Source organism: Bombina bombina, chromosome 2 (assembly GCF_027579735.1).
Source record: "Bombina bombina isolate aBomBom1 chromosome 2, aBomBom1.pri, whole genome shotgun sequence".
NCBI lineage: Eukaryota > Metazoa > Chordata > Amphibia > Anura > Bombinatoridae > Bombina > Bombina bombina.
In genome coordinates this window covers 1,063,841,895-1,063,858,672 of record NC_069500.1, presented here as the reverse complement: position 1 = coordinate 1,063,858,672, position 16,778 = coordinate 1,063,841,895, and the positions used below count along the sequence as shown (strand labels likewise).

The 16,778-nt window shown below is 39.2% G+C and overlaps 1 protein-coding gene and 1 long non-coding RNA gene across 3 annotated transcripts in view; both read right to left on the bottom strand.

Annotated features, from left to right (window-relative positions):
• The window catches only part of LOC128650034 (uncharacterized), a 33,830-nt gene extending 29,419 nt beyond the window's left edge, over positions 1–4,411 (bottom strand). The window contains exon 1 of the long non-coding RNA XR_008400714.1: positions 3,989–4,411. This is a non-coding gene — a long non-coding RNA (uncharacterized LOC128650034). The remainder of the gene's footprint in view (positions 1–3,988) is intronic.
• Positions 1–14,096, bottom strand: part of LOC128650033 (microsomal glutathione S-transferase 2-like) — a 141,611-nt gene extending 127,515 nt beyond the window's left edge. For both annotated transcript variants that reach the window (XM_053703688.1, XM_053703689.1), the window contains exons 1-2: positions 14,039–14,096; positions 5,460–5,559 (exon numbers count right to left, since the gene is read on the bottom strand). In XM_053703688.1, coding sequence (XP_053559663.1) covers positions 5,460–5,559; positions 14,039–14,096 — 158 coding nt within the window. The remainder of the gene's footprint in view (positions 1–5,459; positions 5,560–14,038) is intronic.
• Between the last annotated feature and the right edge of the window lie 2,682 nt (positions 14,097–16,778).

Below are 16,778 nucleotides of genomic sequence, written 5' to 3'. Positions count from 1 at the left end.
ATTATTTCCATGACGATGGAAATTATTACCAACAAATTTGCGGCACAGCAATGGGGACCAGGTTCGCGCCTAGCTATGCTAACTTATATATGGGCAAGTGGGAAAACATCTTCTGGGAGTCGTGCCCAGCAGGCGCGGACCTGGTCCTCTATCGCCGTTATATAGATGACATCATCATCGTCTGGAAAGGCACTCAGGAGGACTTGGACTACACTATCGAGGTCATGAATAAAAGTACGAACAACTTGAAGTTTACCTATACTTGCAGTACCAAGGAGCTGATTTTTCTGGATTTGAATATTGCAGTCAGAAATGGCAAGATCGAAACATCCACACATTTTAAAAGTGTCGACAGCAATAATTATATACATAGTACTAGCTGCCACCACAGAAGCTGGAAGAGTAACATCCCAAAAGGACAGTTATTAAGGATTAAGAAGAATTGCTCGACAGAGGAAAAGTGGGGAGAACAGGCAGAAATCATTAAGAATAAATTTCTAGAGAGAGGGTACGACCAAGACGCATTAGATCAGAATATCCAAGAAGTTGCAAACATAGAAAGAAAGGAACTTCTAAAGTACAAAGAAAAAACATCTATAACAGAAGATGACCGCCTTAATGTGGTGATGATCACAGAATATAGTGAAAACAAAGATATAATTGAGCGAATATTCCAAAAGCACTGGCCACTATTGCAAGAAGATGACATAATAGGCGATAAACTGCCATCAAAACCAAAATTCGTATATCGAAAGACGAAGAATTTACGAAGTAAACTGGCCCCAAGTATAGAAAAGAAGAAGAAGCAGGGGATCTTAGATACATTTGGGAAAGAAGTAAAAGGCTTTTTCCCATGCCTGCTATGCAAAGCATGTAAACGTGGAAAGAAAGCCACCACATTCCATAGTCACATCACCAAAGAAGAACACAAAGTGAATGAATTAATCCGATGTCAAGATGCAGGGGTCGTTTATATGCTACAATGTTCATGTGGCCTCCAATATATAGGCCAAACATCAAGAATTCTAAGAGATAGAATACGTGAACATTTACTACTAATTGAAAAGTTAAATACGGATACAGTGCTGTACAGTCATTTTTCAACCATACATAAAGGTAATATTAAAGAACTATCCTTTATGGGAATCCAAAAGATCCAGAAAGACTGGAGAGGAGGAAACTATACAAAGAAATTACTGACCGCCGAGTCAAGATGGATCTTTAATTTGGATTGCCTCCACCCAAAGGGATTGAACAATAAGGAAGATCTCTCCCACTTATACAATTTGATCTGATTATGTTCACCAAGAATCTTCAAAAAAACTCTCCCCTCTAGATATAAATTGGAACAAGGGTGAAATGGAGTCTCCCCCTCAGATTTAATGAAATTTGTAAGTCCTACTGACAAGTATCCACTATGACAGCTAGATACCTGACCTCCAAATTTAACTCCCCCACAGCTCTCTCTAAAACTCCCTGTCAAGCCCCCAGTAATTTGGGATATCCACCAAAATACAGTGGTGTAGCACAGGACCAAATCAATCTACCCAGAGGTGAAAGTAAACATACTGTATACTCCTAGTAGCCTTTCCAGACAACACCAGCGATATTTTTATCCTGATATTTTTATCCTTTTATCTTTATCCTTTAATTTTATTTTTATGTATAAGGAGACAAGAAAGCAAACATAGATAATTTAAACGCTGCCTAATTCAAAGATAGACAATCTGGAATATGATGATCATCTATAAATAAATAAATAAAAAATAGAAGGTTTCATCCTTCCCAGTAATGTTAAGATCAGTAGTAGAAGTGTCCATATTGTATATGCCTACAGCCCGAATATAGACATTAAAAATATCCATCCTATTATGAGTAAAGAAAGAAGTAAGTTCATCTTCATATAATCGCATGACACTTTATCTAGATAAGATGAAGGAGCCAGACTAAAAATTAACTTCATCCAAAAATTACACTTCATCCAGATAAAGATGAAGACGCCAGACCTAAAAGCCAGATCTGGCTGACTGCCTTTTAAAATAGAATATGATTAGTACTTAGAATGATTACCCTCCCCCCTCCTCCCCCACCAACTAATTGGACAAGATGACAGAACCGCTGTCAATCTATAGTCGATAAGAAATTTTATACTATGTATGAAAACAATTTAAAATAATTAGAAATTTTTGGAAAACCACTCACAGTAAGGGATAAGTATATATGTATTATACACCCTTAACAGTGTTTCTGATTACATTTCTTACACGTAACAAACAAAACATGATATGCCCATTATCTGTTATAAGTTATTAACACATTTTCAATAGCACATAAAGATTTGAAAAGCAAAAAGCATCTACAAATGTTATAAGATTCATTAAGGATTAACACTTTTATATTCTCAAACAGTATAAAATGCTTTTGAAAAGCAACCTAAGTCAAACATCTCGATTAAAATATAAGGTCTCTCAAACACTTTATATATTGTTTACAGACTATAGAAATTGTTTGAGCGAACATAAATATCCCCCCTCAATAACAATAGTAACATCTGCAAACAGCGATGGAGTTAAAAGAATATCCAGTACTATGTATACAAATAGACACCCAATCAGAGTTCAGGGGACCGGACACACCCTCACTATTTACAAAAGGAAGAAGGCTAAGAATCGCGTACCGCCAACCAACACCGCCAACCAATGACGTCACGACCAATGGGATCCTTAGAAAATCGGAACGCAGTAACTCGCGTAATCCGATCATTACACATACCCCTTACCAAATATTCTAACAGAAGAATAATCTCGGTAATCAATAAGAGGGCAATCCTTAGCAGGGGAACTAAGAGCTAAACTGTTTTAATTATAAATCACGGACCCAAACCGGAAGTGACGTCATTAGGTACACAGAGGCTAAGGATTGAAAGCAAACAGTGAAGATAAAAAGTAAAAAGCAAGAGGTAATGTAAATAAATATCTTACAGGAGGATATCACAACTTATAAAATAAGACCATTAACAATATTAATGTGAAATATAACTGTTAACGAAAACCGGAAGTCACTAACTGCTTCCATTTCCGGTCACAATACTAAAGGCCCTATAAAAGGCCAACATCAATAGCTTACCATTCAGTCTTGATAAAGGCCTAAGAGAGGCCGAAACGCGTAGACCTGGTAAGCTCTATTTCATTAGGAGGATATTTCTGAAAAGGTTTCACACATTGTGTCTCATCTTCTCTTCGCAGGTTTTTTTCTGTTATTATTATTTTTATTTATTGCTATCTTTTGCTAATTTTTGCTATTTTTCTGTTGGATTTTTATATTTTATTATAATTTTTTTTTTTTTTTTTTTTTTTTTTTGTGTGCACTGAATGATATACCACACCGGATAAGCACAGAGAAAATTGACTTCTACTTTAATTTTTTGGACTTTATATTTTTTGGACATTAACAGGACCTCTGTAAACCATTTAGGACACATTTAAGACACAGCACAGAATTGTTTTGTATTTATATTTTTTTGGAATCACATTGGAATTTGTTTGGAACATTTTTTGAACTTTTCAGGTTTTCAGCACCCCACCCCCCCTTTTTAGGGGCACCGTACACACTGTCACAATATTTTTTATTTTATTATTTCCACATTCTCCAGGATTTGCTATGTTTTAATTGTTGCAATTTAACATTCATCACAAGGTCACTTACATCCACTATGTAACTACCACCAGTTTAATTTAGTCCCTCAGTAACTTTTAGGGACCAATTGTACCGCAGTGGGACACACTTAACAGTCTGTTCCTCACATCTATGATAGATTGTTTTTAGATTGTTTTTAGATTGTTTTTTAATAATAATTTTTTAGACCATTTTAGCGTGGATCCATGCAGCTTTATATGTATATGTATATGTATATTTTGTGATTATATGTAATAAATCCTCATTTTTTACCTTAGCCTCAGTATTGTTGGCGCCTGAGTACACCTTTCACATTTTCGTACATATCATCAATAATGGATAAAAAAAAGCAGAAGATGTCTATGATTATGGCCAACTTCCTAGTTGTTAATAAAAAAAAATAGGATAGCTTATTTAGGGCCAGATTACAAGTGGAGCGCTAAATATTGCTTTTGTGAAAGCGATATTTGTGCTACAGTGAGTAATACTATGCACAGTAATGTGCACTGGTATTACAAGTTGACAGCAATTGCTGGGAAGCATTGCGCTCAAGAGAGCACACTTCCAATGGGAGCCTCGTTCTGATGCCGTCATACACGTCACAGAACCAAAGCACAGCTAAGTCAGGCAGCCATGGCAGCTAATTGTAAATATATGTATATGATTATATATATATATATATGTGTGTATGTATATATATATGTATAAATACACATATAAACACATAAAAACATATATTTACTGGGAACACACAGTTCCCATAGACTGCAATGTAAAGGCACTTTTCAGTGCCATTTTTTTTTTCTAACACTAATACCCGCCAAGTTTACGCCCAAAATACTACTACTGTCTAGTGCAGTTATTTTATTAAAAAAAAAAAAGTGCTACAATTTTTATTTTTTAATAAAATACACTACACTGTATTTTGAGGGCAATTGGGGCACATTAATACAAATAACCAGAGATCTGATCTCACTTGTAATGGCTGGTTATTTATTGCGCAATAAATTAATGCTCCACTTGTAATCTTGCCCTTAGACATCAAAATTATATATGGTGAAGAAAGTATACAATTTAAAGGGACAGTCTAGTAAAGTTTCATAATTCAGATAGGGCATGCAATTTTAAACAGCATTCCAATTTAATTTTGTCCTCAAATTTGCTTTGTTTTCTTAGTATTCTTTGTTGAAAGCTTTAACCTAGGTAGGCGGCTCATATGCTAACTTCTTGAAGGCCACCTCAGTTTTTTACAGTTAGACAGTGCTAGTGTTTGTGTGCCATATGGATAACATTGTGCTCACTCCTATGGAGTTATTTATGAGTAAGTACTGATTAGCTAAAATGCAAGTCTGTCAAATGCTCTGAGATAAGGGACAGCCTGCAGAGGCTTATATACAAGTTAATCACAGATGTAAAACGTATATTAATATAACAGTGTTGGTTATGCAAAACTGGGGAATGGGTAATAAAAGGGATTATCTATATTTTTAAACAATAAACATTTTCAAGTAGACTGTCCCTTTAAGAATTTACTTAGTGATGTCAATGAACAATTTATTATTTATGGATCTAAAAAAACGGTCTCAGAATTTACACTGTATAGATTGGTACAGAAGTGCATCTCAAAATATTTGTGAAAGTACAGACATTTTGATTCTATCTTCTGTTCTAATAAATCTAATGCCGGAAATGTCCAAAAGCCAGAAACCGTGGGTACATTTGATAATCCTTTTTTAGAACAACAATTTTGTGAAGAAAAATAGATTTTGTTGTCCTCATCTTACTGCGCTCTGAATGTTCTCTCGAATTCTGCATGGCCGGTCACTGCTGGCGGCGTTATTTTGTGTTTTATTCTGGATTTTCCTACCATTTTCGCAAAGTAAGCTGAAAAAGAGATAGAATTAGTCAGCAGTTCTTATAAACACATGACTTCAAAGATAGCAAAAAAATAAAAGATAAAATATAAAAAAAAACCATAATCCATAGTGACATCACTGTTTAATTATCATATGAACTTAGCCACAGATACTCTTATTCTTATCAGCGCAAATCCGATAACTCTCAAGTCTGCACTTTGCTCCCAAATGGTACAACCTAAACGGACATTTAATCTTGATCTTTTACTAAAAAGCATTATAAAGATCACTATTGTTAAACATAGCACACGTTAAAGGGACACTCAGGTCAAATTCAACTTTAACGATTCAGATAGAGCAGGCAATTTTAAACAACTTTCCAATTTACTTCCATTAACAAAATGTGCACAGTCTTTTTATATTTACACTTTTTTACTCCCCAGCTCCCTAATGAGCATGTGAAAAAACTCACAGAATATACGTATGTGCATTGGTGATTGGCTGATTGCTGTCACATGGTACAAGGGGAGTGGAAATGTACTTTGAAATTTGTCAGAAAAAAATCTACTACTCATTTGAAGTTCTGACTAAGTGCTATTGCATTGTCTTTTTATCATACATTTGATTATGAAAATCTTTTGTATTTACTGGTCCTTTAAATCCTCCCCTCTACTGAAAGTGTCAAAAGCACTACATGCAGCCAATCTAGAGCAAACACATGGAAGCTTCATGGAAAAAAGCAAGGACTTATTTTTGCTATTCAATGTTATGCTTGTCACATTTTACTGCTGTAGAGCTGCTGTGAACTGTGTTATCCAGATACACAAGACCATCTTGTTGGAATTAGAATCAACTATACCAGGACTTATTTGGATTGTGCTATACTATATGGACAGATTCAGACACTCCCTTTGAGAGTTTAGTATGTAATTTGTTATTTCACACTGGTATTATTACCATTATAGTACTGTTTGTAATTTATTTATTTTTTAAACTAGCGCCCCTTAGGATCCAAGGTCTGATCATATTTAACTAACACGTTCCTTTAAAGGGGCACAATAGTCCTTGTGGAGGTTAAACACATAGTAATACAAGGTTGCTAGTCTTAAAATCACATGCTCTAACTAGTGATGTCGCGAACCTAAAAATTACGGTTCGCGAACGGCGGACTCGAACTTTTGCAACTGTTCGCGAACCGGGCGAACCGCCATTGACTTCAATAGGCATGCGAACTTTAAAACCAACAGGGACTCTTCTGGGGACTAACACCTGGACTGTGGCATGCCGGAGGGGGATCCATGGCAAAACTCCCACAGAAAATTACATAGTTGATGCAGAGTCTGGTTTTAAGCCATAAAGGGCATAAATCACCTAACATTCCTAAATTGTTTGGAATAACGTGCTTTAAAACATCAGGTATGATGTTGTATCGATCAGGTAGTGTAAGGGTTACGCCCGCTTCACAGTGACAGACCAAACTTACCGTGTAACGCACTGCAAACAACCGCAAACAGTCCATCTGCACAACCACGAGATAGATAGATAGATACATAGATTACATAGATCAATAGATACAATATACATTTGATAGATACGATTGATAGTTAGATAGATTTGATAAATATATAATTTCCCAGACAGAGAATTACAAGACGTGCAGTCTGCGACCCATGGTAAGGTTCCCAGAGGCAGTTGCGGCGCCAGGGGAGGTGTATATGGCATGGATTTTAGGAACCGGGAGATGGAAAAAGATGCTTGGTCGGTCCTCCTACTTCAAATTTGGGGCACTGCGCATGCAATCTACTGTGCCACCATAAATGAGTGGTGTGTTAAGTAGTACTATTCTTAGCAGTTTAATCCCTGTTATGTGCCTCTTTTTGGTTTGGGTTTTGAAGCCACAGTGCAGCCCCAGAGGCCAGAAAAATTAGGCATGTACACATGCCTGAAAAATTAGGTATTGTAGCAGCGGCCAGAAAAATTGATGTTTGTTTGACAGTTAGAAAGTGCCCTAAAACATTGCGGCTTGAACCCTAGTTGTTGGAGGATAAGTCACGCAAGTCATCCAGCATTCGAAGATAAAATACAGCAGCGTGTGGACCATTTTTAGCCCAAGGCAGCTCATCTCATCAGGCCTTTTTTACTTGAATGTATCGCCCAATGTCAGTCCCTTCGGGATCCATCCCTCATTCATTTTAATAAAGGTGAGGTAATCAAGACTTTTTTGACCTAGGCGACTTCTCTTCTCAGTGACAATACCTCCTGCTGCACTGAAGGTCCTTTCTGACAGGACACTTGAAGCGGGGCAGGCCAGAAGTTCAATTGCAAATTGGGATAGCTCAGGCCACAGGTCAAGCCTGCACACCCAGTAGTCAAGGGGTTCATCTCTCCTCAGAGTGTCGAGATCCGCAGTTAATGTGAGGTAGTCTGCTACCTGTCGGTTGAGTCGTTCTCTGAGGCTGGATCCCGAAGGGCTGTGGCGATGCATAGGAGTTAAAAAGGTCCGCATGTCCTCCATCAACAACACGTCTGGAAAGCGTCCTGTCCTTGCTGGCATGGTCGTGGGAGGAGGAGTATTACTTTCATCTCTTGCCCTGTTAGATTCCCGTTGTGCTGTGACATCACCCTTATAAGCTGTGTAAAGCATACTTTTTAATTTATTTTTGATCTGCTCCATCCTTTCCGACTTGCGGGAATTCGGTAACATTTCAGTCACTTTATGCTTATGGGGTCTAGTAGCGTGGACACCCAGTACAGTTCGTTCTCCTTCAGCTTTTTTATACGAGTGTCCCTCAACAGGCACGACAGCATGAAAGACCCCATTTGCACAAGGTTGGATGCCGAGCTACTCATGTCCCGTTCCTCGTCCTCACTGAAGGTATCTTCTTCCCCCCAGCCACGTACAACACCACGGGTACCAGATAGGTCACAACAATGAGCACCCTGGGATGCCTGTTGTGCTTGGTCTTCCTCCTCCTCCTCCTCAAAGCCACATTCCTCCTCTGACTCCTCTTCCTCACAATCCTCTTCCTGTGTTGCCGCTGGTCCAGCAAGCTATGCTGATAAGGCTTTTTCTGGTGGTGATGGAGACCACAACTCTTCCTCTTCACGCTCATCTACGGCCTGATCCAGCACTCTTCGCAGGGCACGCTCCAGGAAGAAAACAAATGGTATGATGTCGCTGATGGTGCCTTCAGTGCGACTGACAAGGTTTGTCACCTCCTCAAAAAGGACGCATGAGCCTACAGGCATTGCGCATGAGCGTCCAGTAACATGGCAAAAAAATCCCCAGCTCCCCAGAGGCTGTCCTAGCACCCCGGTCATACAAATACTCGTTAACAGCTTTTTCTTGTTGGAGCAGGCGGTCGAACATTAGGAATGTTGAATTCCAACGTGTCGGGCTGTCGCAAATCAAGCGCCTCACTGGCAGGTTGTTTCGCCACTGGATATCTGACAAGTGCACCATGGCCGTGTAGGAACGCCTGAAATGGCCACAAACCTTCCTGGCCTGCTTCAGGATGTCCTGTAAGCCTGGGTACTTATGCACAAAGCGTTGTACAATCAGATTACACACATGTGCCATGCACGGCACATGTGTCAACTTGCCCAATTTTAATGCCGCCACAAAATTACTTCCGTTGTCAGAAACCACTATGCCGATCTCCAGTTGGTGCGGAGTCAGCCACTGATCCACCTGTGCGTTCAGGGCGGACAGGAGTGCTGGTGCGGTGTGACTCTCTGCTTTCAGGCAAGTCAACCCCAAGACGGCGTGACACTGCTGTATCCGGGATGTGGAATAGTACCTGGGGAGCTGGGGGGTGCCGTTGATGTGGAGCAAGACGCAGCAGCAGAAGAGGACACAGCTGAGGAGGTTATGGAAGAGGATGGAGTAGGAGGAGTAGAGGAGGTGGCAGCAGGCCTGCCTGCAAGTCGTGGCGGTGTCACCAACTCCTCTGCAGAGCCAGGCATTCCATGCTTGGCAGCCATCAGCAGGTTTACCCAATGCGCAGTGTAGGTGATATACCTGCCCTGACCATGCTTTGCAGACCAGCTATCAGTGGTCAGATGGACCCTTGCCCCAACGCTGTGTGCCAGACATGCCATTACTTCCTTTCGCACAATCAAGTACAGATTGGGGATTGCCTTTTGTGCAAAGAAATTTCGCCCGGGTACCTTCCACTGCGGTGTCCCAATAGCTACAAATTATTTGAACGCCTCAGACTCCACCAGCTTGTATGGTAAAAGCTGGCGGGCTAAGAGTTCAGACAAGCCAGCAGTCAGACGCTGGGCAAGGGGGTGACTTGGTGACATTGGCTTCTTACGCTCAAACATGTCCTTGACAAACACCTGACTGTGGGCAGATGACCAGGAACTGCTCCGGAAGAGAGACGGATTGGCGGATGGTTGAGAGGGGGCAAGGAGCACAGCAGTGGTTGACGTGGCTGAAGATGCTGGACCAGGAGGAGGATGGCGGCTTTGAGTTTGTGTGCTGCTTGTCCTCATGTGTTCATCTCATAGGCGTTTGTGATGTGAGATCATGTGCCTTCGCAAAGTAGTTGTACCTAGGTGGGTGTTAGACTTCCCACGACTCAGTTTTTTTTGGCACAGGTTGCAAATGACATTGCGGTTGTCACACATAAAAAAAATGCCACACTGCTGAGCTCTGCGATGACGGCATTCTGGTGGTGGCAACAGCATGCGTTGATTGGCGTGCTGTCTGACTGACCCCGGGTGCCGATGCATGCTGTCTGACTGTGCCACTAGCTCCTTGCGACGACCTCCCCCTGCTTCCAACTCGTCTCCTCCTCCTGCTCCTCTCTATCTCCCCATCTGAACTTTCCACCTGTTCTTCTTCTCTTCTACCGGGCGCCCACGTGACATCCACGGACGCATCATCATCATCAACCCCTTCACTTGTATCTGACAACTCAACAACGGAAGCAACGACGGGTACAACATCATCATCATCATCACACCGTGCGTCGTCCATGTCTGTAATGCTCCCTGACTGAGACATATCACAGTTATCTACATCCTCTGTCAATGATGGTTGCACATCACTCATTTCTTCACACTGAGGTGTACATAACTCCTCTGACAGATCAAGTGAGGCGGCTGTGGTGCTAGTGTCGGTGGTGGTGGCAGGCGGGCGAGTGGTAAGTTGAGAGGTGCCCGAAGCTAAGCTAGAGGAGGAGGATGGTGCGTCAAGGTTACGAGCGGAAGCTGTAGAAGATTGGGTGTCCTGTGTTATAAAGTCAACTATTTCATCAGAACGTTTCGTGTTCATGGTACGTGGCCTAACACTGGGCATTATTCTATGGCCAAAGGGAATCACAGCACTATGACCACGACGGCCTCTTCAGGTTGGCCTGCCTCTGCCTGTCATTTTTTTTTTCAATTAGTGCTACTATGCGTGCAAGCTACTGTGAGTGGGCACAGTATACACTGTGAGCCTGACACAAAAAACCAGACTGATGTTTCACAGTCAAAATAGTTTTTTTTATTTTTAAAATGTACACTTACACTACTATAAAACAAGATAATATGAGTGGTGGCACTGGGCAAGTGGGCACAGTATACGCTGTGAGCTTGACACAAAAAAGCAGACTGATGTTTCACAGTCAAAATAGTTTTTTTTATTTTTTTTAAATGTACACTGACACTACTATTAAACAAGATAATATGAGTGATGGCACTGGGCAAGTGGGCACAGTATACGCTGTGAGCTTGACACAAAAAAGCAGACTGATGTTTCACAGTCAAAATAGTTTTTTTTATTTTTAAAATGTACACTTACACTACTATAAAACAAGATAATATGAGTGGTGGCACTGGACCAGTGGGCACAGTATATGCTGTGAGCCTGACACAAAAAAGCAGACTGATGTTTCACAGTCAAAATAGTTTTTTTATTTTTAAATGTACACTTACACTACTATTAAACAAGATAATATGAGTGGTGGTGGCACTGGGCAAGTAGGCACAGTATATGCTGTGAGTCTGGCAGTGGCAGGCGGGCAACTGCTATTAGATTACACTAGCAGACTGATGTAAAAGTTTTTTTTTTTTTAAATTACACTACTGTTATACCAGCCAGATATGAGTGGTGGCACTGAGCAAGTAGGCACAGTATATGCTGTGAGCCTGACACGCAGGCTGGCAGTGGCAGGCTGGCCTGGCAACTGAAATTAGATTACACTAGCAGACTGATGTAAAAGTTTTTTTTTTTTTTAATTTACACTAATGTTACACCAGATATGAGTGGTGGCACTGAGCAAGTAGGCACAGTATATGCTGTGAGCCTGACACACAGGCTGGCAGTGGCAGGCTGGCCTGGCAACTGAAATTAGATTACACTAGCAGACTGATGTAAAAGTTTTTTTTTTTAAATTTACACTAATGTTACACCAGATATGAGTGGTGGCACTGAGCAAGTAGGCACAGTATATGCTGTGAGTCTGACACACAGGCTGGCAATGCCAGGCAGGCAACTGCTATTAGATTACAAAGAAAAAAAAAAAAAAACGACTGATGTAGCCCTAAAAAGGGCTTTTTGGGGGGCTGTCCTTACAGCAGAGATCAGATGAGTCCTTCAGGACTGTAGTGGACACTGAATACACTAGCCTAGCTATCAATTTCCCTATAAAATCAGCAGCAGCTACACTATCCCTCCTCTCACTAAGAATGCAGGATCAGAATGAATCTAAAATGGCTGCTGCCCAGGAGCTGGGAGGATCTGGAAGGGAGGGTCTGCTGCTGATTGGCTGTAATGTGTATGCAAACTGTGAGATACAGGGTCAAAGTTTACTCAATGATGACGAATATGGGGCGGACCGAACATCGCATATGTTCGCCCTCCGCGGAGAATGCGAACAAGCTATATTCGCTGGGAACTGTTCTCCGGTGAACTATTTGCGACATCACTAGCTCTAACTAATTAGAACGTCATTTTATTATGCTCCTTTAAAGGATAGAGATTTCATTGAGCATTGTATGGCATCATCTACTATGTAATTTTTTCAAATATGTTTAAGATGCAGTTTTATTAGTGTTAAGTGGGATTTTACAATACTAATTTGAGAGTACAAACATAACATCAGGAATCCCATGCAGTAAATAAAGTCTGTTAGTATAAAGGGGTTAATCTGTTCTGTGTGTTACTAGCATAAAAAGATTAATAGTTAATGTCTGTGTGTTACTGGTATAGAGGGTTGTGAGTGGTTAATATCAGTTCTGTGCATTAGTGACAGACCGGGTTATGACTGCTGTCTGTAGATGTCAGAAAAGGGGTTAATGCTTACATACATACATACATATAGTGCCAAAGGAACCCTCCTGAGTCTACCTCACTATGATCAGAGACAAATAAGATTCAACCAAGGATACTAAATAAAGAGGTATATTTAATAACAGAAGTAAATTGCTGTTTTTTTAATTGTATACTCTATCTGAATCATTATTATTTTTTTAAATGTTATAGCCCTTTAAAAACTATACAGGCTACTGATCGTAGAAATTAAATTGCAGTAATATAACACCTTGTTTAAATTCCTGTAACTTTTAGGTTTCATGCTGGAAGTGTTTGGTAAACAATTGTTTTACAAAATGAAACAGCATTAAGCAGATGATAGATCTTTTTGTCTTTCAAACTAAATGTTTCTAATGTTTAAATTTTTTTTGTAGAAAGTAGATTTTTCCATGTGAGAGTAAGAAAGATACACTGTATTCTCAGTTGGATATCACAGTGTTATATGTTACTGAAGTTGTGCTTCCCCCCACCCCCCCCCGTCTAAAGTTCTTTACAAGGAGTTAAAGGGATATCACCACTTCTCATACAACTTTCATGTAAGTCTGTTTAAAGGCTTTTTATATTTCATTATCCCTTCAGTCAGAGAAGGTGGGCTTTTATGACTCTAAATATATTGCATTACTTTTATAACTCTAAATAAATTTTACATTAAAGGGACACTAAACCCAACATTTTTCTTTCATGATTCATATAGAGAATACAATTTTAAACAACATTTCAAATTACTTCTATAATCTATTTTGCTTCATTTCTAGATATCCTTTGTTGAAGAAATAGCAATGCACATGGGTGAGCCAATCATAAAAGGCATCTATGTGCAGCCACCAATCATCAGCTACTGAGCCTATCTAGATATGCTTTTCAGCAAAGAATATCAAGAGAATGAAGCAAATTAGATAATAGAAGTAAATTAGAAAGTTGTTTAAATTTGCATGTTCTATCTAAATTATGAAAGAAACAAATTGGGTTTCATGTCCCTTTAAAGTACAGATTCAATAGCCTTCTTCTGACATTACAAATACACAAATGATAATTATTAATTATGATGTAACATAGAAAAATACTATATACATCTCTGGTATTGCTATAATAAGATTAATGACCTGTACAGAAAAGAAAATTATATACATTGCAAGGAAAGCAGCTATATTCTTTAACTGTTGACTAGTGAAACGGTTTTCCACTGAAATTCTTGTCTTACCTTGCTGACAAGCAGAAAGCAGAGAAACAGCAGCCACAAGGATTATATCGCCAGCCATTTTGCTAGAAAAACACTAAGTGATGCAAAACACTCCCAGTACTAGGACCCTGTAGCTTTTGGCACACCCACACATAAATTCCAATCTTTAACTCTTTCAGTGCTGCTACTTTTTTCAAAATATTATCAATATTATCTGAAACTAAATAAATAATATATTGCCATTTAAAACCAATACAAAATTAGATTGGACATGTAGATATATGTGTATGCTTTAGATATTTTTAATCAAAATTGTTTCAAATCATGCAACTTGTAGCAATTCAAAAAGAAACAGAAATATGCGTCACAATTGTATTGAATCTGTATTTGAGCAGATTGAATTGAGATAATCCCTTTTTTTTATCATTCCCCAGTGTTGCATAACCAACACTGCTATAGAAATATACTTTTACCTCTGTAATTACCTTGTAACTAAGCTTCTGCAGACTGCCTCCTTATCTCAGATCTTTTGACATACTAGCATTTCAGGCAATTAGTTCTGACTTTTAAATAACTCCACGTGAATGAGCACAATGTTATTTATATGAAACATATGAACTAATGCCCTCTAGCTGTGAAAAACTGTCAAATACATTCAGATAAGAGGCGGCTTTCAAGGTCTTAGAAATTAGCATATGAGCCTACCTAAGTTAAGCTTTCAACTAAGAATACCAAGAGAATATAGTAAATTTGATGATAAAAGTATATTAGAAATTTGTTTAAAATGACAGCCCTATCTGAATCATGAAAGTTTAATTTGGACTTTACTATCCTAACTTAAAGGGACACTGAACCCCGCGATTCAGATAGAGCATGCAATTTTAAGCAACTTTCTAATTTACTCCTATTATCAATGTTTCTTCTTTCTCTTGCTATCTGTATATGAAAAAGAAGGCATCTAAGCTTATTTTCTTGGTTCAGTACTCTGGACAGCATTGTTTGATTGGTGAATGAATTTATCAGCAAGCACAACCTAGGTTGTTCACCAAAAATGGGCCGGCATCTAAACTTACATTCTTGCATTTCAAATAAAGATACCAAGAGAATAAAGAACATTTGATAATAGGAGTAAATTAGAAAGTTGCTTAAAATGTCATGCTCTATCTGAATCACAAAAGAAAAAAAATGGGTACAGTGTCCCTTTAATTGTGGGGTTACAGATAGGCAAATGTGAGCATATACCTTTTCATATACCTTGGTATGCATTTTGCTGCAGAGGACTCCTTAGTCCAGGGCTTTCCAAACTGCGTGTCTCTTCAGCACACATTTTTTTTCTACCTTAATTCCGGTTGGCTGATAGGATTCTATCGGCCAATCGGAATTGAAGGGACGCCATCTTGGATGACGTCACTTAAAGGAACCTTCATTCTTCAGTTGCTGTCATATGGAAGAGGATGCTCCGCGTCGGATGTCTTCAAGATGGACCAGCTCCACCCTGGATGGAAGAAGATAGAAGATGCCGTCTGGATGAAGACTTCTGCTGGTCTGGATGTCCTCTTCTGGCCAGATCAGATGAAGACTTCTGCCCCTCTGGAGGTCCACTTGTGCCCGGCTGGGTGAAGATGGCTCAAGGTAGGGTGATCTTCAAGGGGGTAGTGTTAGGTTTTTTTAAGGGGGGATTGGGTGCGTTTTAGAGTAGGGTTGGGTGTGTGGGTGCTGGGTTTTAATGTTGGGGGGTATTGTATTTTTTTTTACAGGTGAAAGAGCTGATTACTTTGGGGCAATGCCCCGCAAAAGGCCCTTTTAAGGGCTATTTGTAATTTAGTATAGGGTAGGCAATTTTATTATTTTGGGGGGCTTTTTTATTTTATTAGGGGGATTAGATTAGGTGTAATTAGTTTTAAAAAAATTGAATTATTTTTTTATTTTCTGTAATTTAGTTAGTTTAATTGTACCTTAGGTTAGGATTTATTTTACAGGTAAATGTGTACTTATTTTAACTAGGAAGTTATTAAATAGTTAATAACTATTTAATAACTATTCTACCTAGTTAAAATAAATACAAAGTTGCCTGTAAAATAAATATAAATCCTAAGCTAACTACAATGTAACTATTAGTTATATTGTAGCTAGCTTAGGGTTTACTTTATAGGTAAGTATTTAGTTTTAAATAGGATTAATTTATTTAATAGTAGTAATTTAATTTCGTTTTATTTAAATTATATTTAAGTTAGGGGGGTTAGACTTAGGGTTAGACTTAGGTTTAGGGGTTAATAAATTTAATATAGTAGCTGCGACGTTGGGGGCGGCAGATTATGGGTTAATAAATGTAGGTAGGTGTTGGCGATGTTAGGGATGGCAGATTAGGGGTTAATAAAATGTAACTAGTGTTTGCGAGGCGGGAGTGCGGCGGTTTAGGGGATAATATATTTATTACAGTGGCAGCGATGTCCGGTCAGCAGATTAGGGGTTAAACATTTTAGTTAAGTGTTTGCGATGTGGGGGGGCTCAGTTTAGGGGTTAATAGGTCGTTTTTGGGTGTTAGTGTACTTTGTAGCACTTTAGTTAAGAGTTTTATGTTACGGCGTTAGCCCATAAAACTCTTAACTACTGACTTTTAAATGCGATAGGAGTCTGGACAGGAGAGGGTCTACCGCTCACATTTTCAAGCAATCGTAATAGCGTTAGGAAAACCCCATTAAAAAGATAGGATACGCAATTGACGTAAGGGGATTTGCGGTATGCGAAAATCACGGAAAAA